General features: G+C 43.3%; 2 protein-coding genes across 11 annotated transcripts in view; both read left to right on the top strand.

Moving 5' to 3' along the window:
• Nucleotides 1–20,214, top strand: part of AKTIP (AKT interacting protein) — a 396,007-nt gene extending 375,793 nt beyond the window's left edge. For all 10 annotated transcript variants that reach the window (XM_061593637.1, XM_061593632.1, XM_061593638.1 and 7 more), the window contains one exon: nucleotides 20,205–20,214. The gene's annotated coding sequence lies outside the window, so the exon portion shown is untranslated. The remainder of the gene's footprint in view (nucleotides 1–20,204) is intronic.
• The window catches only part of TOX3 (TOX high mobility group box family member 3), a 127,380-nt gene continuing 122,153 nt past the window's right edge, over nucleotides 18,987–24,213 (top strand). Inside the window, exon 1 of the mRNA XM_061593627.1 lies at nucleotides 18,987–19,831. Coding sequence (XP_061449611.1) covers nucleotides 19,730–19,831 — 102 coding nt within the window. The 5' untranslated portion in view covers nucleotides 18,987–19,729. The remainder of the gene's footprint in view (nucleotides 19,832–24,213) is intronic.

Below are 24,213 nucleotides of genomic sequence, written 5' to 3'. Positions count from 1 at the left end.
AGGACTGCAGTTACATTTCCTGCTAACACTGTTCTCAGCAACAGATTGTCAAACCAGAACTGAACTTACTCGGGGGCAGAAGTTTACTGCTAAGTGTAGAAGCAGTGGTAGACTTTTTGTCGAACATATGAGCAACCAATCTGCACTTCTGGAGAAAGTATGTGTGGTTGTGTTGGGGTGATAGTAACGGCGATGATGGCTGCCTTTCAAAGAATCTGTTTTATTACTTGAAAAAGAAAACATATAGAATCACTTTTGCAAATGATCAGATATGACATCTCTAGCTCTCTTTAACATGCATAGAAATTTATGCACACAGTAAAAGAAAAACTATAATATAAACAAAATATAAACTCTTGGCTTTCTGGCATGCTGTGAAAATTATTTTATTTCAGTGGGCATTTGGCCTTGACTAGCTCTTTTTTCTGTTCTGTTTTGGCTCTGGATCCTGTTGCAGTGTTTTGCATAATGATTTCTTTCCCTTGCACTTATTTTAAGTTACTAAGGCTGCAGTCCTATACCCACTTACCTGGGAGTAAGAGCCACTGAAAATAAAAGGACTGATTTCGGAGTACACATACATAAGAGTGCACTCTTAATCTCTAAACTGCTTTGAAGGGCAACAGGCATAAAAGTGGCCTAGAATTTAAAAATAAAGGGTCATATCTGGCTGAGTCAAATTAGGAACAGGCCTGTTGAAACCAATGGGGATCCATTAGCCATGTCTATTGTTTTCACCCTGATAGATGTGAAGGGAATTCTGCTTCCCCCATTATAGCTGGGAATTATAGCTCTGTGAGGGCTCAGCTACAGTTCCCAGGATTCTTTGGGGAAAGCAACGTGCTTTAAATATATGGTGCAGATGTGACCATACAGTACAATCCTAACCATTGTCTACTCAGAAGTAAGCTCTACTGAATTCATTGGGGTTTACTCCTAGGGAAGTAGGATTAAGATCGCAGCCTTAGTCAGACACAACCCAAAGCATTTTAGGACAGAATTGTATACGCAAAAACGTCTCATCTGTTTTGCAAGATATGTTCATCCATTTTATCATATTGCTGGTAGGCACAGATCTTGCCTTTCTTTTGGTTTTAACTGAAAGGTAATTGCATATTGTGTGCATGTGTGTGTGCACGCATGCACATTGTGTGTGTGTGTGTAGAGAGATGCTCCCAACTTATGTTTCATCCTTACACGGAGCTCAATACCCAGGTTTAATTACTGCAGTTCCCCAAATATGAGATGTGTTCTACTGTACATAAAAACCTATTTACATAGTTATTACATTTCTACATATAAGGCTCAAACTGATTTTGAGTCTCTCACATGCTATTTGTGTTGATACCTGATCACTGTTAACGCAGAAAAGGAAACGGAGATAAGTTACTGGGGACTGGGGGCAATGTAGGTTTTACTTGGTGTAGCGTTCAGATCATGAGAAGTAATGGCATTACCCTATTCTGCTTTGATGAGGCCTCACCTGGACTAATGTCTTCAGTTCTTGTCCCTGCAGTTTAAGAAGGCTGAGATGTCTTCTTGCACTCTGATCATGCCTCTTGCTTGCTTGAGTGAAGGATAGAGAGGGGTGAGTGTGTGTAGCCTACTGTACAAAGGTAAAATGTGCATTTGTTGCTCCGCCCACTTCTGCATGTGGCCCCTGGAAGGTTGCCGCCTTTGGTCTGATGCAGCAAGGCTTTGTTCTTAAGTGCAGAGATTAGTTCTGTCTCTTTGGGCAGAGACACATTTGTGGTTTTGCTGGCTTCAGTGCATCTTCACCTCCATTTTCTGAATGTGGGGACACACATCCAGGGGTGTAGTCATCTGGAGTCATGGGGGTCATAGGCCCATTACTTTTTTGGGAGCAGAGTTCCAGCCAGGTCCCTATGTATGAGCCAATCAGCATGAAAAGGGAGCATGTTAGCCACTGAGAAATGTCCTTGTCCGTGCTGATTGGAGCCAATCAGAATGAAAGGTTGAGTCTGTCACTGAGAAGACTCTTCTCAGTAGTTAACATACAGCCTTCCCTTCCATGCTGACTGTCTCCTAGGGATGTCTGCTGGACTCACAAGATGACAGGGAGAGCAAGGGAGATGAGAGAAAGTGGGAAAGGGGGTCATGGCTGTGAGGGGGTGTGGCATGACTGTCATGAAAGAACCCTGAATTTCTGAATTTGCCATCAAACTGTACCCCCTTTTTCTCCAAAACCTTGAAAGTTGAAGCTTGAGCATGTTTTACCTTGAAGTCAGCTTCATAGACTTAAAAACAGATTGGCCATCAACCCCCTTGCCACTCCAGGTGTGACCAATGAAAACACTTTGTTGTGGGCTCAGGCAGACACAGTGATTGGCCCAACACTTTGCTTTGGGAAGTCCTAATCAGCAGTGGGGAAGGGAGATATGTCCAGCCATGGGCAAATATGTTTTAAATTGTAGCCAGACAAAGCAATCTTGCTGCTTTAGAAACAACTAGTGTGCAAATAGCTGTACTTGCTTCAGCATCTGATCGCAGGGACTTTGGTTTGGAGGATGACAGTTCTCTCGCTCCTCTCCCCCCCCCATCTACTCCTACACCTGATTCCCAAGTATAGCCACCCACAACTTTGGTCCAAAAGTGTCACTGATTCACTAGATGCCAACAGAAAACAGCAGCAAAAGAAAAAATGAAACCACCCACTGCTAAATGCCAAATGGAATATACTGTAAAAACACCATTTACCGTGCTTTGCGCCCCTCTAAAATTAAAACTTTCATCCCCCCGCCCCTGTGGTTGCCAAACAGAAATCAAGCAATTCCAAGGAACTTGCTCCGAGAATTTTAAACAGCCCACTTGAAAAAGATGGTGTTTTGTTGACATCCCCCTTCAGTTTAGAAAGATTAGAAAGTGATAGCTGTGTCAAGTCCTCTTAAAAATAATATGCTTTCATCCTATGTCTTAATGTAACACTATCTTACACAGCAGATGTTTGGGGAGTGCTTTCTCCATTTACGCAATGACTGAGGCATACCAATGTTGGGAGTGCGATTTGCCTTTTAGAATTGACAAGTGTCAGAGAGAGAAAAAGAAGAAGAAAGTGTGCGTGCGTGTGTTTGTGTAGGGGGGCTGCTGAGTGAACAGCCTTGTCATCTACATCACAGAGATATGTTGGAAACAGGTTGAAAACACGCTCGCTGAAGGGAGAGGGTAAGGAAGGAGACATAAAATAACCCAAGGCACAAAAGCAAATGTATATAAATAGGAACCGTGGCGTTGAGCGATGTTCTTTAGCGCAGTCAGATCCCACAAGCGGAGGGAAAGCCTGCAATTTCTTATGGGATGCGGTGATAAAGAAATTACATACTTATTTGAGAGGAACATAAATAAAGATTAATAGGTTAATGAGTTATTTTCCTTTCATTACTACACCATTGTACTTTATTATAATTGCTTTGCACTCATTTAATTAAATTTGAACTGAGGCCAACACAAGATAATTTGTTTTCCCTGTACTAAACAATGAGTATGCAGATTGAAAGTACCGGAACCATAATCAGCCCTCTGTTTTGCAACACTTTTCTACTCAGAGTAGACATTATAATTGATAATTTGATTGTTGCGGTACTCTGCACAATATATTTTAAAGCAACATTAACATAATGGAAATTATGTCGTGTGCTTAATCTGGGCTGTTCATTTGTGCAAGAGTATGAATGAATCTCCTGTTGGAATGAATGAGGGCTCAGAATGACACAGGTGCGCCTAAGCCAAATCTGTCTCATATTGGCATGATAGCACATGGACATTGGTTAAAAATGTTTTGATCCCCTCATTCCGATGCTTTAGTGGCTTACCACAAAGACAACACAGGACAAAACAACAACAATAATAATCTGTACAAAATAGAAAGGAAACCCTCATATTGTTGCCACCTGCATTGGTACCTACTGGTGAAGGGCAGGTAATAAATTTAATTATAACAAGGGCCATATTCACACCAGACATTTATTCCACCATTATTGCACTTTAAACAGTCATGTCTTCCCTCAAAGAATCCTGGAAAGTGTAGTTTGTGAAGGCTGCTGAGGGTTGTTAGGAGACTCATGTTCCACTTACAGAGCTACAATTGTCATGAGTTTTCTGGGACGAGGAAATAACTGTTAAACCACCCTGGCAAACTGTAGCTATGTGAGTAGAATAGGGGTCTCCTAACAATTCTCAGCACCCTTCACAAACTACATTTCCCATGATTCTTTGGGGGAAGCCATGACAGTTTGAAGTGGAATAAATGTCTGGTGTGAATGTGTCAATTCTGAATATCATTGGGGAGGCCACTCCATAGCCTGAGCATTGGGAACTGCAGGCCTTGCTGCCAGAAGTTGCTCTTCAGGTGGGGCAGGAGACACTAAGCTAGCTTTCTGGCAGAAGGGTTGCTGTTGTTTACCAGGAGGGAGAGGGGTGAGGTGGTGTTGAGGTTGGTGAAGTACAAATGCACTGGTGGAGTCAATCTGGAACTCCTGCAGGTGTGTTTGCACTGTGCCAAACTTGCCACCACCTCACACGGCTTCCTCCCAGGAAGCAACAATGATCCATCTGCCGGGAAGTAGGGATGGAAAGATCTGTCAATTTCTATTCTGTCAGTTTACCTTCTTCCAACCTTAGTTTCAGTTCTGAAGCAATTTGCTTTTTTTAAAATCCTTATGAAAATTCTTCAGCATTGTAAGCTGCCTTGAGGTACCTTCATGGAAAGCGTGGCTTATAAATATTTTAATAAATAAATAAATAAATAAATTTTAGTGTTAATTTCTCCTAATACACACATTTTATATGCAATTTTGACTAACATACACATTTTTGCAATCCATTTCTCATAATATAATGCATTTTTGTATGTTGCTTTTCACTAAAATACTAATTTTTATTCCTATTTCCCCCCTAATAAATGCATTTTTCTAAACATTGTTTGGTTGGAGAATTGTATTGCAAAATTCGGAAAAGTGCAAATGGTGAAGGATGGCCATGTTTTGGTTCTTATATTATTCTGGAAAGTGTGGATTTGATAAATTCAGCTTTAAATGTGAACCAAATTGAATTTCTCCCCCATGCCTACTGGGAAGCTAGTGCAGCAGCTCAAGCCCTCCTGGCAAACAGCTTCTGCTTACTATGGACTGGCTCACTTAAAACTGTGGAGGCACATTTTGTGCAGCATGCAAATGGCGCTGGTCAGGGCTGGCTCTACTGTTAGACAATGTGGAGTGGCCACCTCATGCAGCAGATGTTGGAGGCTGTGGAGCTGCAGTAAGGTGAGGGAAGACAGAGCTATGCGTGCCACACAGTTTGCCCAGCATTATCTAAGAATGTTAATAAGAATTGTAAAAGCAGTTACAGTTAAGAACTGTTTTTTTGAATTTTTTTGTTGTTAAATTGAGTTGTAGATGTATTTTCCACTCTAGGCTCCTTTGAGAAGAAGGGGGAATAATAATAATAATAATAATAATAATAATAATAATTCTGCTGTCCACAGGTGCAATGAAAGACACTATCCTATTGCTAATGTTGAAATAACTTCCAGTATGGTCAACTTTTGAAGATGAGAAGGGTTGGCCCAGTTTGGCTCCTTCCCCCATTTTGTGTACAAAAGCCAGCTGGACTAGTAGTTGAACCTTATTTCAACACTGGCAATGGGACAGCATCTTCCTCTGTTCTTGGGAGCAGCAGGCTAGATACAGGGGTGGATGGGAGGCTCTGTGACACATATTGCTCTGATCTTGAAGAGAGGGGAAAGGTCAGGGACCCCAGGAAGAATGGCTGGTTGGGAGCTGGCACTGCTGCCTCTCAGCATCTGCCACTAAAGTTAGGGCTGGCCTCACTCTGCATAATGGTAGGGCTGGCTCTGACCACTGAAACGCCTTCTGGAAAGTGCCTCCCATCCCTGCTTTCTCCCTGCATTCATGTCTGAGAGTAACTCTCTGGATGCGGCCCAGGAGAAGCAGAGGAGTGTTAAAGCCATGCAAATGGCAACTGATTATGAACTGAGCAAACATTTCAGCTGGTGGTTCTCCTTTAGCAAGGAACAAGTGGCCTTGCTTGCATAGGGGTCTGTGTCATCCCACTGTTTGCCTTCATGCACTTACAGAGTGAAGTGTTTTCGCTCTGGCTGAAAATGAGGATTGATTGTATACTGCAACCTCTTTAAGGTATGAAGAGTATTCTGTATGGGCTTTGGTACACTTGAGTCACATGTCATGCCTCCTTGTTCCCCTTCCCCCCCCAACCAAACATAAGGAACCACCAGATTTGGTTCTTAGCACATGAAATGAGAGGTTGTAGCTCAATGGCAGAGCACATGTTATGCATGCAATTCTCTAATCAAAATAATTTGGTAGCAGAGATGGTGCCAGGTGCCAACTAGAGGAGTCCTCATTGGAGGAACACCAGAAGGCTTCAACTGAGGGTGAGGGGCCAGGACCCTATGATGAGGCCCAGGATAGGCAGTCTGCACCCGGGGCAAGTTCAGCCTCTGACATCAAGGCTGAATGGCCCCAGAGCCCAAGGGAGAAGTGTTGCTCCCGATTGCCTGTGGACCCTGGACCTGTCTCTTGCCTTGCCCCTTACCCACATTGCTCACAGACTGCTCAGCTTCTGACCCTGGACTGCTCGGACCCTGATTCTTGCCTGACCCCCTTGGCTTTCATGTAGACTCTGGACTCTGACTTCAGACTGGCCCTGGATACTGCCCTGGTGCTGCCCTCACTTGTCTTTCTGCTGCAGAGCCTCTTACCTCCTTCAGGAGGCCAGTGAGAACAGGACAGATAGAAAAGGCCTCTTCTGAGACCATAGGGAGGTGCTGCTAGTCAGAAAAAGCTAGGTTAGAAGTGGGGAACCTCAGTCACGGGGGAATAATGTGGTCCTCCAAGCCTCTTTATGTGGTCCTCTGTATTCTTTCAGGCCACACACTTCACTGTCTCAGAATCATAGAATAGTAGAGTTGGAAGGGGCCTATAAGTCCACCCCCTGCTCAATACAGGAATCCAAGTTAAAGCACACCAGACAGGTGGCTATCCAGTTTCCTCTTGAATGCTTCCAATGATGGAGAGCCCACCATCTCCCTGGATAAAGGAGGAAAAGCCTGCAGCATCCAGTATTTCCAGGCAGTCTCCCATCCAAGTACTTAACCAGGACTGACCCTGCATAGCTTCCAGGACAGTATGGCCATAGTTTTGCTCCATGTTCTCCTTGGGTGCTTTTGCCTGGCTGTAAAGCGGCTCGCACCAGAACAACATCGTTGCAATAACAATGGGACAACACCACTGCAATAACCATCACATACCAAACTGTTTCAAAACATCACAACAATCCAACAAACAACTCAGTTTGATTCTATTAACACTGCAGCATTTAATATCATCATAAAGCAATGACTCAATCAAACTGTTATCAGTCAATGGCAAATTTAATAAACATTTCAATGCAATTGCATGTCAACAATAATATTGCCAGCAGCCACTGCATGGTAGTACTATACCGAATTATTATTATTATTATTGCTTGATTTATTAGTTGCTTGTTATCTGAAGGTCTCCACGTGACTTACAACAATGTTAAAAATAAAAATATTATAGCCAAAAAAAACCTTGCAGTTTAAGAACGTACCTATAGCCAACAGATATTTCTATCAAACTTTAAAAAGCAGGGAAATTGGGCAGCTATAGGGAATGCACCAGGGGAGCAGGAGACCTAACCTCTCTGAGATATTGTACTGCCCTACAAATTTGTAAAAATGTAAACACAATTTGGGTTGGTTTTTCGGGGGTCAGGTTTGATCATTTGCATGCTTGTTGAGGTCAGTGGGATTTACTCCTGTGCAATCATGCTTAGGATAGGTGAAACTGGCCTGGGGGAGGGTCAGGGAGGAAAGGAGGAGGAGGAAGGGGAGGAGATTGGGTAGGTGGGCACTGGGCAGAGGGGAAGCCCCTTTCCTTTTCAAAAGGAAAACAGTGTGAACAGTATCATTGTTTTTCAGTGTTTCCTCCACCTTTTTATTCTACAGCAGGCACATGTAGTCTCCCATCCAAATTTAAACCAAAGCTGTCTAAAGTGAAATAAAGGTCTGGCTTGAGTGTGGCCCCCTGGTTAGCCAAGCCAAGCCAGGCAGCTGTGAGTCTGGCTTTTAGAACACTGATAGTTGGTTCTTACTGAGCATGCCCAGGCTTATCATTGACTTTAATGTTAAATTTCTTAAATTAATTAAAAATGAGCCAGGATTTTTATTTTAACTTTTAAACTGCAGAAAATGAAGGTCAGAGTATGGGGCAAGGTCAGTAATAGGATTACATGTACTCTGTGAACATGGCTGGTTTTTAATTAATTTCAACAACTTATGAGAACTCTTGACAGAAAAAAGTCCAACAGGGACCTGGGTTTTTCTCTCTCTCTTTTTACTCTTTGAAGTCTCAGTTCTCTCTGACTGTTTTGTGTATCACCATGAAAATTTAGAGGGTTGTTAAGCAAGCATTTCTGAGTTCAGGATTATAAGTTTTGTAAGGTTTTGCTTTGAAATGAGCTTATGGCAAGCAGCAAAATGGCATGGGCAGTATTTTCAATTTACCATTATGGAATGTGAAAAATCCATGCTGGCTATAGTATACAGCCACTCTTGTGGCTGTATAATTAACATTGCAGCATTGAAAATCATTATAAAGCAATGACTCAATCAAACCATATCAGCTAATGGCAAATTTAATAAACATTTCAATGCAATCACATGTCAGCAATAATATTACCAGCAGCCACTGCATGGCAGTCCTATACCAAATTATTATTGTTGTTGTTGTTGTTGTTAGTTGCTTGTTACCTGAAGGTCTCCAAGTGACTTACACAATGTTAAAAATAAACATAAATGTATCATACCATAAAGCAAAACAATAAAGCAACAACACCCCCATAAAGCCATAGGAAGTTTTGGCAGCGTACTAATACTAAACAACAACATCATCTCAATCCATTTTGTACCAGCATTTGTGGGATAGGTAGCTGTGTAGAAGCCTGTGACTTTTGTATGGTTAGAAAGTAGCTGACTGTAAAAAGGAAGAGTCTGGCCTGCTGTTCCACTCACGTTTGCTTCTGGACACACCAACCATGGGCAGCAAGAAGGGAATGTGACCCTCACACTAACTACGTTTCCTACTCTTGGGCTAGTCAGATTAATATATAAGGGCCTATCCCTTCACACTGGGGTGGACTAATCCCTGACTTCCTACTGATAAGGACTCGGGATGGGGGTTGGGGAGGAAATCGATTCAGTTCATATTTAAAGGTAAGCCTACCTGATTCATAATTCCTGAAATGATGTGAGAAGCAAAACACAGCCATTGTTCAACTTACCTGAATTTTGCAATGTTGTCCTCCTGCCACGTAACGTTTGCAAACCTACATATCCTAGGGTAAAGTGTGCATACAGACGCCTATGTTAGTGAAAATAGCATACAAAAGTGTGTCATATTAGGGGAAATTGCTTGCAAAAAGGAGCAATTCACACTAACATGCTGTCGAATTTTCACAAGGACTTTTATTTTAAAAATAAATTTTAAAAATAAACTGGTGAGGTGATTTTAAAATTGGGAAAAATGACAAAATGAGGGAAATGGAAATTGAAAAATTTGCCATCCCTAGATGAAACAAACATGGTAAGGAAGATAACTTGACTTATTTTTTTAATTAAACTTCAGCATGCCCTTTCTTTTCTTCTCCATGGCTAATAGCAATTTGTCAAAAGCCAGGAAGTTAGGATTTAGCACACCTTCTCCCAATGGACACTGGTCCCATCAAATTCAGCCTCCCCTCCCTCCAACTACAGCCACTTTGAAGTTAAGAAGAAATAGAAGTAGTAAAAGAAGGAAGATCCTATCATGTGAAGAAGCCCAGGGGCTGTATCCAACATTCTTGCAGTAGCGGACAGGTGACTTTTTATTAATGTAACAACATTACAGTGCAACAGAGGAATCCAACACAACAGTTGTGCTAGCAAAATTCGTTGTACAACAGATTGCACTATCTATCGCTCAGCAAAGTTACCAGCAACCTACTTGTACTTATATTGCTTATGCACCCTGCTTATTTTATTTGCATTTAGTAAACAAAGCTAAAAAATTTAAAACTGCCAAGTTTGCCAAATGTATTTGCAATGGAAATCCATTAATTGTACTACTGAACTTATGAAATGGATTTTTTTCCCACCTGGAAAAATACAGCCATTTTTGTTGCTGTATAACTCAGCACTGGGAAATTTCCTGCTCTACATCAGTGGCAATAAAGTGCCACCTGGTTGTGTCCAACTGCTGAATCCATCCTGGCTCCTCAGCCTGTGAATGTATATTCTAGGTTTGTGTTAATGTGTGGCTGCCCTTGGACCCAAATGATCCTGATGCTAGCTGGGAAAATGTGAGGTGTTTCCTGCCAGCAAGCAAATTCAAGGCAGTTGTGAGCACCACATAGACTGTGTAGCTCAATGGCAGAGCAGTGGCCATAGACTGTGTAGCTCAGTGGGAAAGCATCTGCCTTGCATGCAGGAGATCCCAAGTTCAATCCCTGGTATTTCCATGTAGGGCTTGTAAAGACTTCTGTGTGAAGCCCTGGAGAGCTGCTGCCAGTCAGTGCAGACAATACTGAGCTAGGTGGGCCAATGGTCTGACTCCTATGTTCCTTTCGCAGACACCTGTTTGCTTCAGTATTCCCCATCATATCTGTATCACAGTGGGCCCCACTTCAAGTGTATAAAACAAATGTGTTCTGCACCAGCCTTGCTGCAAGTGTAAAATGGGGGCGAGGGAATCTAGGTATTCTTTTCCATACCCTGGTGATGAATGTCAACTGGTACATCTAGGAGACTGTAGTTGTCCTGCTTAATCTCTGGCATTAATAGGTTTTTAGCATCCAATGTGGATTCCGTTATGATAGATATGCTTAACCCCTCTGCAAAGAGTAACCATACAGATGGATTGACAATAACCTCTATTTAGGAATAGACAGGAGGTGTATTTAAAACACTGTAGGCCTGTAATCTTGACTCCAGCAATGGCAAAGTACAGTAAATATTAATCAGGGAGAAAATTGCACAACAGCGGGCAAGTCCTGCTTAGAGCAAAATCCAAGTAAAATAAAACAGTTCCTTCCAAAGCTATACAACCAATCGTGGTTAAAACAAGAGGCAGAGAGAGGCTGCGGGTAGCTGAGGATACACAGTAAAACTATTAGTGTTGCTCTTAATGAGATAAAGCCAAACATTTCTGAGCACAGAAGCACCAAATACGAAGGTGTCGGCACAACATGATATTACTCTGTTGGTTCATTCAAGACTGTCATGAGGTTTTGGTTACCTTATTATAGAGAAGATCTAGTACAAACAGGAGAGGTACAATGAGAAGTCAAGCTAGCGGTGGCTGGGGCAGAAAGATCTTGATTATTTACAAAGGTTACAGAAACCAGGTCTGTATTCTTTAGAAAAAAGGAAATTAAGAGGGCACGTCTCGGGGATGGAGAGAACACCAAAGGGAATTGGGAAGATAAATGTTACAAGGCTGGTTGAGCTACTCTGCAATAAAGAACAAAGGATCATGACCCAAAGGGGACCTGAGTAATATATAGAAAAAGAGGAGGAAATATGGCGCAACTCCATGAAAGTAGCTGCAACACAACAGAACAGGCAAAACTTAGGGGTTCCAGTTGAGTGGGGTGTTTGGGAACCAGAATATTCAAACATATTATTGTGGACATAATGGGAAACAAAAGTCACATGTATCATTATGAATTAGATTATCTCCTGCCTATTTTTAATAAGATTGTTGTCTAACTAGATATTTTTGTGAAATGTCATGCTGCAGTTCTCTTAGCCACAGACAAGTGGCGCTGCAAACTACAGTGTGGCTTAGTCACAATGGGCTTAAGGCCTGGGGCAGCCTTTCCCAACCAGTGTGCCTCCAGATGCTGTTGGACCAAATTTCCCATCTTTCCTGACCATTGGCAATGCTGGCTGAGGCTGATGGGAGTTGTGGTCCAACAGCATCTGGAGGCACACTGGTTGGAAAAGGTTGGCCTGGGGAAAGGGAAAGAAGGTGGGTGGCTGGACAAAACTAAGTGGAAAACGGGAGAGTGAGTGGCAGCATGACCCAGCCTCGCCGGGCCCAAGGCGGGGGGTGGGGGAAAGGGAAGCAAGGTGGGCAGCTGGATGAAACTGATCAGATAGTAGGAGAGTGAGTGGTGGCATGACCCACCTGCACTTTCATATATACAAAAATATACAGCCCAATAATATACACATTCAAATGCATAACAGTAAGTATATTAAATCTAAGCGTTGGATCCAGCTAAGTTCTACACAGAGTAGAACCATTAAAATTAATGAACCCAGGTTAGTTGTGAGAGCCAGTGTGGAGTAGTGGTTAAGGTGCTGGACTACAACCTAGGCGACCAGGGTTCGAATCCCCACACAGCCATGAAGCTCATTGGGTGACCTTGGGCCAGTCACTGCCTCTCAGCCTCAGAGGAAGGCAATGGTAAACCACCTCTGAATACCGCTTACCATGAAAACCCTATTCAAAGGGTTGCCATAAGTAGGAATCGACTTGAAGGCAGTCCACTTCCACGTCCAAGTTAGGCATATCCATTAATTTTAATAGGTCTACTCTGCGTAGGACTAACATTGGATACAACCCTGAATTATGTGCTGAACCTGATGGGATCCAGAAGATCCATGATTAGGATCCTGCCAATTAGAGTTTATTTTTTAAAAATGTAGTAGAATTTGGTTTATTTGGGATCTTCTTCTAGACTTGTCTATGGTTTCTCTCAGATATTACTAAACTGAACTGTATGCATGGATAAGGGTTACCTTTACTTCCTAGGCTTCAAAATCACCTCCATTGCAGCTCACTTGACTTTGCCTGGACATGCTTTTTCATGCAAATTCTCTAATCAAATATCTAATATTTTGAATATACTCCTTCAATATCCAACACACAGAGGCAGACCCCTCAACAATGCTTTGTGGTGGGAGTATTGTGAGGTTGCCACAAAGGAATGGGTTGGCTCCCCCCCCTCTTTCTTTCAGGTCATAAGGTCAAGCTTTGCTGGATTAATTTTGCAGAGTCCCTTTGTTATAAATAACAAACAAGGTCATTTATTTTCATTTCCTTGTTTCTAATTGCATAGATCTCCTTTGGAGTATGAGCTCGCTAAACAGGTGGCTGAAATACTGGGAAGGAGGGGAGGGAAAACTCGAAACGGTTCCAGAAAAGAAGCCGTACGCCACTCTAGTTAAGCAGCATGATGAGTTTGAGATTTAACTCTAAGCAAGATATGCACCTGCTAGGAAGCTAAGGGACTTCACATCCAAGGCAAACATGCATCCATGTAAATGGGGAGAGGAAAGAATTAGGCTTTTTTCATTGCTGAACGTTTTGCTGGTGTTTCATCAAGCTGAGCATTGCACATCTTAAAAGCTGAGGGGGAAAAACCATGAGCGAACACAGTCAATATCTCCTTTGTTTTTGGTATTATTTTGCAGCCAATTCCTAAGTGGGGTTTCTTGGAAGTAAGGCAACAATATATCTCTGCAGCAATAAGTATTAGAAAACAGCTTTCTTAAAAAAGAGAAAAGGGGAAAATGCTGGAATTCACAGGTCGAAATGAAACATTATGGCAGAGGCGTGAATTCTGATGAAACTCACATCTAGACATGAACAAATCTGTCAAGCTTGGTTCTCTTCATTTCTCATTCTCCAAATCTTAAATTTGGTGCTTTGTGTTTCCAGAGCAATTTGCATGGTTTTTTTTTTAAAAAAAATTCTCATGAACGTTCACCAACAAGTGCAAATTTCTTCTGTTATATACATTTTTGTATTCAGTTTTGACTAGTATACACATTTTTGCAAGCAATTTCCCCTAATATACTACATTTTTATTCACATTGATTGACTGGAGAACTTCATCACAAAATTCAAAGAAGTGTGAATTTTGAAGGATATTTATGTTTCAGTTCACATGTTGGTTCAGTAAGTGCAAATTAGGTAGTTTCTTATTAAAATACAAACAAAATTGAATTTCTCTTCCATCCCTCTCCATATCCATCTTCCCTCCTCCTCCTCCTCCTGTCCTCTGCAAGATCTAGCAATGCAAAAGGGGCATGTGAGATCATCACACTTTGAATTTCTCCATTGCTGCACCACTAAATTGGCTGCCATTTTACAGTGGGCTGTGATGATGTCATTCCTTGTATTTTCTTTTATAAGATGTTACTGGGACATGTTACTTTGTTTTTGCATCAAATGGCATCTGCCAAAATATTTGAGAAATGGAAATGGACTGCCTTCAAGTCGATTCCGACTTATGGCAACCCTATGAATAGGGTTTTCATGGTAAGCGGTATTCAGAGGTGGTTTACCATTGCCTTCCTCTGAGGCTGAGAGGCAGTGACTGGCCCAAGGTCACCCAGTGAGCTTCATGGCTGTGTGGGGATTTGAGCCCTGGTTTCCCAGGTTGTAGTCAAACACTCTAACCACTACACAGCACTGGCTCTCACCAAAAACATTTAGTTCTAATCATAGGATGCTAACTACATTGCAGAACTAGGTCTCCAGAGAACATTTGCTAGTTTTTGTTTTGGGAGTGAAACTACTACTTGCTGGGTGCTGAAATGTTTACCAAACCTAGTTAATTCTTAATCAACTGCTGCTTTGGTGCATTAAAAAAAAATCAAACTAAACTTTTCTGCAATAATCATTCAGCCAATTATGGAAATCATGCAGTGAGTGTGACGATAGTATTATGCTGTGTAGCAGAGTAGCTTAGGCCACACAGTAATGCCACAAAGCCAATTTAGAATGAGGACTTTTCAGATCAGCACTGCCCTCACTCTGAATGAGTACAGAAGTTTGTTCTTTTTTTTTCTCAGCTGTCTTCCATGAAAAAAAGGGGGGGAGCACTTTTACTATCAATGGAAGTTTTCCATTTTCTGCTGAGCCATATCAGTTACCTTTTTCTACACTTACAATGTATGATTGTACGTTCATGCAATTCATTACATGCATTACACACTAAAACAACTGTATTTGTCTGAATAGCTTGGAGAACAAAGAAAAGATTTTATCTGGTCAGATGTTCAGAAAAATAGAAGTACAGTTTAGACCAGATAGTTTTGCCTAGGAATTTCCCAGGCTGATTAGTGATTTATTTGGAATTTTGACTTACCCGATTGAAACATTTTAGGGCCACTTATAATGTGAAAACAAAGCTGTGTGTAAGACTTTTACATTTTTTCAAAGAACAGAGAAACAAAAATCCTCTGCAGAAATGATCCAGTATTGACCTTCCTTCCCAGGAACTCATCTCTTCCCCACGTGCAATCTTTCTGTCTTATTGACTCCATGTAAACATAGATCTTAGTTAAAGACCAACCTTCCTCAATCACAGAGGGAGGGAACCTGTAGCCTCCAGATGTTCATGGACCAGCTCCCATCAACTCCAGCAAGCATGCCAAAGGTCGGGTATTATGGAGTTGTAGTCCAGCAACATATGGTGAGCCAATGGTTCCTCACTCCTGCAGGACATCACACCAATGCCCACTCTTCTTTTTTCTCACCCTTTTAAATCAGCCCATGTCTCCACCCTGTACCCCTCCCACCCATTAAAGAGGAAAGTGGTTGCCTCTGCTTCTGCTACCCTTTCCCAGCCCCTTAGCTCTCACCTTAGGATTGGGAAACAGCACCCCACGCACCATCAATGCAGAAGCGCTATGCCCAAGGATGAATGGCTACTGCAGCATCAATACCACTGACAGCATAGTACCCAATGCTGTCTGGCCTCAGCACAACTGGTGCTAGGACAAATGTTCTTTCTGTTCAGTGACTAGGCCAGTGTTGTGAAGCAATTTTATACAGACTTAAATTGGGAGTAACCACCACTGAACTCAGATGTTCTTATGACTGCACTGTTATTTATTTATTGCATTTGTATACTGCCCCATAGCTGAAGCTCTCTGGGCAGTTTACAACAATTAAAAACATTAAAAACAAACATACAAATTTAAAAACATATTTTTAAAAAGCAATTTAAAAGCACATGCTAAAATGCGTAGAAGAGGAAAGTCTTGACCTGGTGCTGAAAAGATAACAGTGTTGGCGCCAGGCACAACTCATCAGGGAGATCATTCCATAATTTGGTAGCCACCACTGAGAAGGTCCTCTCCGTTGTTGCCATCCTCCCAGCTTCCCTTGGAGAAGGCACCCAGAGGAGGGCCTTTGATGTTGAGCGTAGTGGGTTCATGTCAGGAGAGGCATTCCATCAGGTATTGTGGTCCTAAGCCATATAAGGCTTTATAGGTTAAAACCAGCACCTTGAATTGAGCTCAGAAACATACAGGCAGCCAATGCAAGTGGGCCAGAATCAGTTTTATATGTTCGAGAGTTATGGAGAACTGTGATCTAGAACATGGAAATCCCACTTTCTGAAAAACAAACAAACAAACCAGAAGGTAGAGTCTAGCAGCAGTATGCTATTATGTTTTTTACTAATGAGAGTGATGTATCTTCCATAAGATGTTATTGAATATCATTTCTCATTAGGTTTTCTTTTCCTAACTTCTTTTCCTCTCTGAAAATTCTGTTGTTATCTACTAGGAAAAGAAGAGTACTTGAAGTATTTGAAAGATCAAATATTTGTCTGGTCTATGATTATGTGCCCTCATTGCCTCCATTGTTTTATAGCTACCCATTGGGGTGGGTGAGTCTTATTATTAAACTCCTGTGTGATGCTACGTGAGTGGAAGCATGGACTTGGATGTAATTTTTTAAAGTCCTTTAAAAATGAAACTGCACCAAGGTGCTTCCAGAAAACAGCTGCACTAAATGTGGCTTTGCCAACCTTGTTTTCTTATAGTGAATTTAAATCTGAGGAGTGATGATTCATTTTCAACTGATTACACAAGGAAATATATGGGGAGGAATCATAGCTCAGCTGTACCAGGTTCAAACCCTGGCACCTCCAGGGAAGACTAGGAAAGGCTGAACCTCTAGACAGCTGCTGCCAGTCAGTGTAGACAATAATGAGCTAGATGGACCAATGACCTAACTCGGTTAAAGGCTGCGTCTACGTTCCTATATTCATTCCCGAGCATCTCCAAGGTTTTGGAACAGTATAAAACCTGGAGAGCTGCTGCTTGTCATTGTGGCCAACACTGAGCTGGATCAATAGTCTATCTCAGTATAAGGCATCATTCTCTGTTCCTACATGCAAGATTCATGCTATGCCAAACTGTTTTCTGTATAAGCCAGAGATACAGAACCTCAGGCAAATGCAGCTCTCCTACCTGGCCCTTGAGATTCACCCCAGGTAACACCTCCTACCCAGTCACACCTTCAACCAACCCGCTTTGCACTCTCCTTGATAATGCTTTGTGCTTGCACACATGCACGCTCATCTGCCTGCAGCATCAGTGGAGATCTGCGTGCATCCAAACCACACTGCTTTTAGGTGGAGTACAGAGCCAGTGTGATGTAGTGGTTAAGGTGTTGGACTACAACCTGGGAGACTAGGATTCGAATCCCCACACAGCCATGAAGCTCGCTGGGTGACTTTGAGCCAGTCACTGCCTCTCAGCCTCAGAGGAAGGCAATGGTAAACCCCTCTGAATACCCCCTACCATGAAAACCTTATTCATAGGGTCGCTATAAGTTGAAATTGACTTGATGGCAGTCCACTTCCATTCATTTTTCATGTTCACATTAATCAAGTGAACACAAGTGATGTTCCTGCATGTATGAGTCAAACCTGCCATTACTTTCCCCTGGGCATGCGGGGCTGATTCATAAAATTTGCACATTACTTGTTTGCTCATCATTAGCCTATTCCTATATAAATGTGGGGAGCAGGGTTGTGCATGCTCCAACTCCAGGCATTTCTTACATTGTTCCAAAGAGCCCTGAAAGAGACACATTGCTATGATGTCTGAAAGGGTTCCTGATCCAATTGCTTGGAGAAAGCCCTTCAGGTGCACACTTATATAATGAACCTGTGGAGACTGGATGCACCCAACCCTGCTCCACCTTCACACATTCATATATCAACATGTTTGCTCAACATGTGAGGATGACTAACAGCTGCCTTAGGTCAGAGGCAACACTGGGCACCATAAAAGCACCTTTTAGGATCTTACATCTAGCCCAAGTTCGTTCACAGGTGCAAGTGGGCACAAAGGTTTCCCTCATCCAAGTGGCACTAGGTGCCTACCCGTGAACCAGCCTTCACCCTCCCTCTCTGTCCACACAAGGCTTGTTCAGACGTGCGTGTGCATAACATCTCTTCATCTACCCTCCCCCTTGAGGATCGGCAAGCTGAGCTGGGCCAGGCGCCGCTGTTGGGAGCCGACACGAAAACTTTGCCTGGGGTGCGTAAGACATACAGCCCCAATTCACACGTTCGAGGCACGTTCTCCCCCCATCCGTCCGTCTTTCCTCCTTCTTGCACGTGTGCGGAACGTTCCCTCGCGCTCTCAACCTTCGGGCCGGCGAAGGAGAGCGCGTGTGTGTACGCTCTGCTCCCTTTTTTCGCGCGAGGAGGTAGCCCTCCCCGGCATACGGTGCTGAAAAAAGCGCGATAGAAAGAAGGAAAAAGAGACCCGGGGGGGGCGCAGAAAGTGAAGCGGCGACGAAAAAGAAGTCGCCGGTCCCACCCCCAAGTCCCCCCCTCGTCGTCCTAGTTCCTGGGAGCGCTGTGTGTGGACAGAACGGGGGTGCCCGGAACAGATGTCGTTGCCCCGCTTTGGAGCCTCCCCCCAGTACTTTAGGGAGGGTAGGTGGGGGGGGAGGGTAGGTGGGGGGGAGGGCGACCCTCCCTCCCTCCCTCCGTCCGTCCCTCCCTCCGTCCCTCGCCGAGTTCCTCCTCGGGTCTTGCTTCTTTCTCCTGGCGTAAGCCGAGAGAGTTTGCCGCTGTTTTGCTTCTCCTTTCTCTCTCCGCGCGCTCGAGAGTCTCTTCCGCGAGAGGAGAGGGGAGACCCTCGGCCGGCTGCTTCGGAGCGCGCCTGCGCGCGCGCCCCGTCGCCGTTCTCTCCTGAGGCAAGCGGGAACAGGGGGGAGGGAAGGAGAGGCAAAGCGAGAGGGCGCTACCGCTGCTGCTTCTTTCTCTCCTCGGAGCCGGGCGCGTGGCTTCTTTGTGTGGTGCAGCTGGTCCCAGAGGCAGAGAGAGAGAGAGGCAAAACCCGGGGGCTTGCCGTTGGAAGGGGTGGGGAAAGAGAGCGAGAGAGGACGGACGGACGGACGGACAGCTTTCACCCCCCCCGCGCACACTCCAGCCCCCCTCCTACGTCTCCAAGTGGGCGCCAGAGAGACTCCCCCTTCCTGCCCCCCTCAGCTGCCCTCACCTGTCTCTCCCTCCCCACCTTCGGCTCACCTGCCGCTCTGTCCCCTCCCCGTCTCTATCATCCCATCCCTTGTTTGTGTTTGGTTCCCCCCCCTCCTCCTCCTCTTCCCTCCCGCCTCGTTCTTCAGGAAGCGTCGCCTCTTCCCACTCCGCGCAGATTCCCAACAACTTGATCAACGCTCTTCCTTCCAAAGCGGGGCCCTTTTTTTTGGAAGGTGGATCTATTGAAAGCCCCTCAGAGCTTCACCCCTTTTGGGGACCACACAGACTTCCTCCCTTTAACTCTTCTTCCATTCCCCCCTTTTCTCTCCTCTCCCCCCCCCAGCAGCCCCCAAATCCCTTCAACATGGATGTAAGATTTTATCCAGCTGCGTCTGGAAGCTCTCTTCCCGGAGACCCTTCCAATCTGGACTTTGCCCAGTGTTTGGGTTACTACAACTACAATAAGGTGACTGCTTCTTTAATTCCTCCCTTCCCCATCCTTTATGTCTTTGTTTCTAGTGTGGTTCTAGTTTCTCATAGTTTTGTTTTGTGCCTGGTGGTGCTCTAGTTTGTGGTAGTTATTGGGGGGGGGGATAAAGGGAAAGGGCATTGAAACAGAAAACTTTTATTTCCCTGCTGTTATAATGGGGCAGCAATTTCTTTTCTGAAAAAAATCAAAACTTTCCCCAAGTATTCTGTTCACCAACACCCCCTCTCCTTTCCATAGCATGCACAAAACCCACCTCTGGCGTCTTTTTGTTATTGCTGTTGTTCCCTCTTCCCCCCTTTCAATTTTGAAGGGATCATCCGGTATGATTTCCTCGCAGTTCTTTTGAAATAAGGCAGAGTTTCTCCCTGTAAACACACACACATGCACACACAAAATGTAGGGATTGCAGAATAGCTACTCTCATTGGTCGTGGGGGAATTGCTGAGGAAGGGAAAGTGTGTGCATGGTGTATCCAGGCCAAAAAAAAAAGGCTTGTGCAGTTTTTTTCTTTTAGAAAAGATGCCGTTTTCTGCTGTTCTTGGAATCCCTGGAACAATGGACAGTTTTGCTGAGCCTCTAAGAAGTACTTTGGGAATTGCAGCCAGGAGCCAGGTGCTGCTGATCTCTCCCTCTCTCTTTAGTTTGTTACTGTGGTAGTGGTGGTTATTTTTTTAAAGATGTTGGACTTCTTTATTTTTTTAGGCTTGCTGTTTAGATTATAATAAAGTGTAATGTTTACCAGAGATTATGGATCATTGCATACTCCTCCTCCCCTCCCTCAACTCATAATGGTCCCACTCTTTTCTTCACATTCCACAACATTAACTAAGGCGTTGGTTCTGACAAAACATGCTTATGTGGAGTTTTATTGAAATCCATGGGATTCACATCCAAGTAAACATGTTTAGCATCCAGGGGCCAAAGGTCATTCTGAGTGGTGACTAGTTAGGTAGATGTATGATTCCTACTGCTAACATCCCAAAGCAAGCAGCAAGCAAACCTTTTCATTTGACTTTTATTTTGTCTGCTGGAGAAGTTGTAGTGCTGCTTAACTCTGCCTTATTTACATTTTTCTTGTGGCAGGTATAGATGACTGAGTAGATGTAGCAGCAGCCAGGAGAGAAGGGCACTCCCTGCAGCTAAATGGATTTCACACACTCTCTCTCTCTCTCTCTCTCTCTCTCTCTCTCTTTCTCTCTGTTTCAACCATAGTTTGGTCTGTTTCCACCAACAGCCAGGAACGAACAGGGAAATGCAAACTGTAAGAGGGACACCATGACTCATGCTGTTCTGAAAGGGACTTCACTGTTTGCATTAGCCTGTGTCAACAGCACACTGAGTTATTAGCACGGGGCCATCATACATGTATATAAAGATCCCTTTCACAGCTCTCTCTCTTCTCCCCCCCCCTGCATTTGCCCAAGCTCTGGGGCCTCTTGTAAGATACTGCCTATTGAGAAATAAAGGATGCACTGCTAATGGTTAACTGAATGCTGAAGGTGATAATTACCTGGATAACTTTTGAGAAAAAGCAAAACTCCAAGAAGTGGGATTCTCAGAACAACATCTGAGGTTATCAGAAGTTTCTAATTGGGACTATTGCTTTGAGGAAGGATGCCACCTAAGCAAACTTTTCTTTTAAGAAGGCTCTAATTATGAATGTGCTTGGTCCGGCATAGTGGTCATGTTTGATAAAAGCTGATCTGATGTTTGCCTTGTCCTATTCTGTCGAAAGCATTCCAGTGTGTTTTCACCAGGTTATGTTGAACTGCTCCTGGAGAATGCATGCCTGCACCTGCTCTTTGGAAGTACACCGCTGAGCATATAGGCATGCTGCTGTGTTGATAGTAAGAAGAAGGAAAAAAAGAGTAGGGATTCTTCATGCAAATTGGGCCAAAGCATCACCCTTTGATTTTAAAGTTGTTTTTTTAAAAATACTTTAGAGATAACTGTGCACTGTCACTTCTTAGGGCAGCCAAATGTATAAAGTCATGATTATTTAGAGGGTGGCTAAAGGCTTACTGCACTTTGTACTGTCATGGGCATCTGTGTGGTGTCTGTATACCATGCACATTTGGGTGTGGGTATTTATCTTTGGTGATAATGAAAAGAGACTGTGTAAATTTTTCTTTGCTATGTGCTTGCCTCTACAAAGTGTGACTAGCTCCAAAATTAGAAGTTTGTGGAGGCCGATCAGTTGTAGCACATTTTAAATAATTTTCTAAAGTATCTTTGTCATGGTGAGGAAGGAAAGTTTGAGACTGCTGTTGGATACCATTTCCTAGAACACAGTCACCTTAAAAAAAAAAGCTTCTAGGGAGCTATTAACTCTGTTTCACCTTTTCTACATCTTTTCAAAAGTGCCGGCTTGCACTTATGGTAGAGGATGGACATGAGTTGGGCTGTGATCCTAAACTCACTTGGAAATAAGGACCATTGACTGAAATGTGTTTACGATCAGGATGTTAAGCCTATGGCACTTTTCAGAGTAAGCTTACTGACCTATAGGCCTGCTCTAGAGTAATCAGTTTGAAGACTGTAGTTGCAAATCTCATTCTCATTTGTGTAGTTCTAAACCACAGATGGCTACTTGAAGACTTGTTCAGATGACACTTGCTTTTTTTGCTGATCTCATCCAGGCTCCTCCTGCCTGCTTTGTCATCTAAAATTGTTTTGCATTGGGGTGTTTTTACATACATCACTACATGCTGATAGTCTCAAGATCAGGCTGTGTACTTACTGTACTAAACACTGTTGTGGCAATGTTAGTACTTTGCATATTTTTTGTTGTTGAATCTGTGTCTAATGCAATAACACGGTGTGTATTGCATAGCTTAAGATCAGGCCAACAGTCTTGACTGGCATGCTAGCAGGAAGATATTCTATATATGGTTGAATGCAATGGCCAATAACATAAAATGCATCATTTGTGGGTCTCGACTATTGCTTATAGGTGAGAATCCTTAGTCACTTCAAAATAATCTGACTTTAATAGGTTTTCTTTAGCGCAAACATCCTGTGGCTATGTAATTGTACATTGAATCATTGTGTGCATCTGTAGTTACAAAGCTAGCGGTGTTTAGATTGCTTGTGGGCTACTGGGGTTCAAGTATCTTTCTTCTAGCCTTGTGCTTTTGAGCAACAACTGCTACATTTCTGAATAGTGTTTAGTATTTATGATATTGTAACTAGTGAATGCAGTGCTCTTTGATGATAGTGTGAAGCTGGTGAGGTTGAGAAGTTCATTCTTACATGCCATTAGGACTGGTGCTTAATCTGGTTTATATACAAATAAATACTCTGGCCCCAACCCAGTAATACAGATTTGCAAGATACATTTTTCTCTTCTTCCTGTTATGGAAAAGGATACAGCAGAAGGGAAACATAAAAACCTGCCTTACATTGGGCCAGTATTGTTCACTCTGACTGGCAATGGCTGTCCTGGATCTCAGGCAGAGGTTTCTTCACATCACCTGCTGCTTGATCTTTTTAACTCAGGAGTGTCAAACTTGTGGCCATGCAGATGTTGCTAGACTACAGCTCCCACAATCCCCGATTTTTAGTCATGCTGCCTGGGACTGATGTGAATTGGAGTCTAGCAGCATCTGGAGGGTCCCAAATTCACCACTCCTGTTCTAAGCAGAGATGCCACAGACTGACTTTCTGCATGCAAAGCATGTGCCCCACCCCATAGCTATTCCACCCTGCCCCACCCCACTCAGTTGAGCATTTCAGAGTGTTTTCATCTGTGAGATATTATTATGGCATGTGTTATATGACAAGCTGCCGTGGCATATAAATCTGTAAAATGAATGAATGAGGTAGGGAGAAAAGCAGGTGGCTGGGGTTCTAAATGCATCTCTCCCACCCCACAACAGATAATCAATTAAGTGATAATAGGAATGATCAAGTGCAGAAAATGTACTGATACCCTGTTCGCGTGATCAGCAATCCTGTGAATACATTGCTGTCTTTTTTTGGGTCCTGATGTGTCTTTGTTACCACACACATACACATCTGGGCCAATCTGGAAAAGATTGTATGTGACATAAGTTAAATTACTGCATGCTGTGGCACATTGCTTTCATAAATAGACTGATTTTTTTGGAGGGGATAATACAGATGATGTTTCACAAGACAAGGCACAGCAAATGAGTTTTGCAGCTGTGGTTATCTAAAGTGTTCAGTGCAAACACTACAGTTGGGTAAATAGATGATACAGATAAAAGAAGGAGCAGATGGCCAACGGGTGCTTGTGTATCTTGCAGTGTAAGGCTTGGCTATGTAGCTACACTGTGGTGACCCTTTACCTTCATATGTATGATAACCAGGAAGAAAAACTGAATTTCTTCCTGTCA

This window comes from Rhineura floridana, chromosome 13 (genome assembly GCF_030035675.1).
Source record: "Rhineura floridana isolate rRhiFlo1 chromosome 13, rRhiFlo1.hap2, whole genome shotgun sequence".
In the NCBI taxonomy this organism is placed as follows: Eukaryota; Metazoa; Chordata; class Lepidosauria; order Squamata; family Rhineuridae; genus Rhineura; species Rhineura floridana.
Note: the sequence above shows the minus strand (reverse complement) of the source record. Positions and strands in the feature narration are given on the sequence as shown.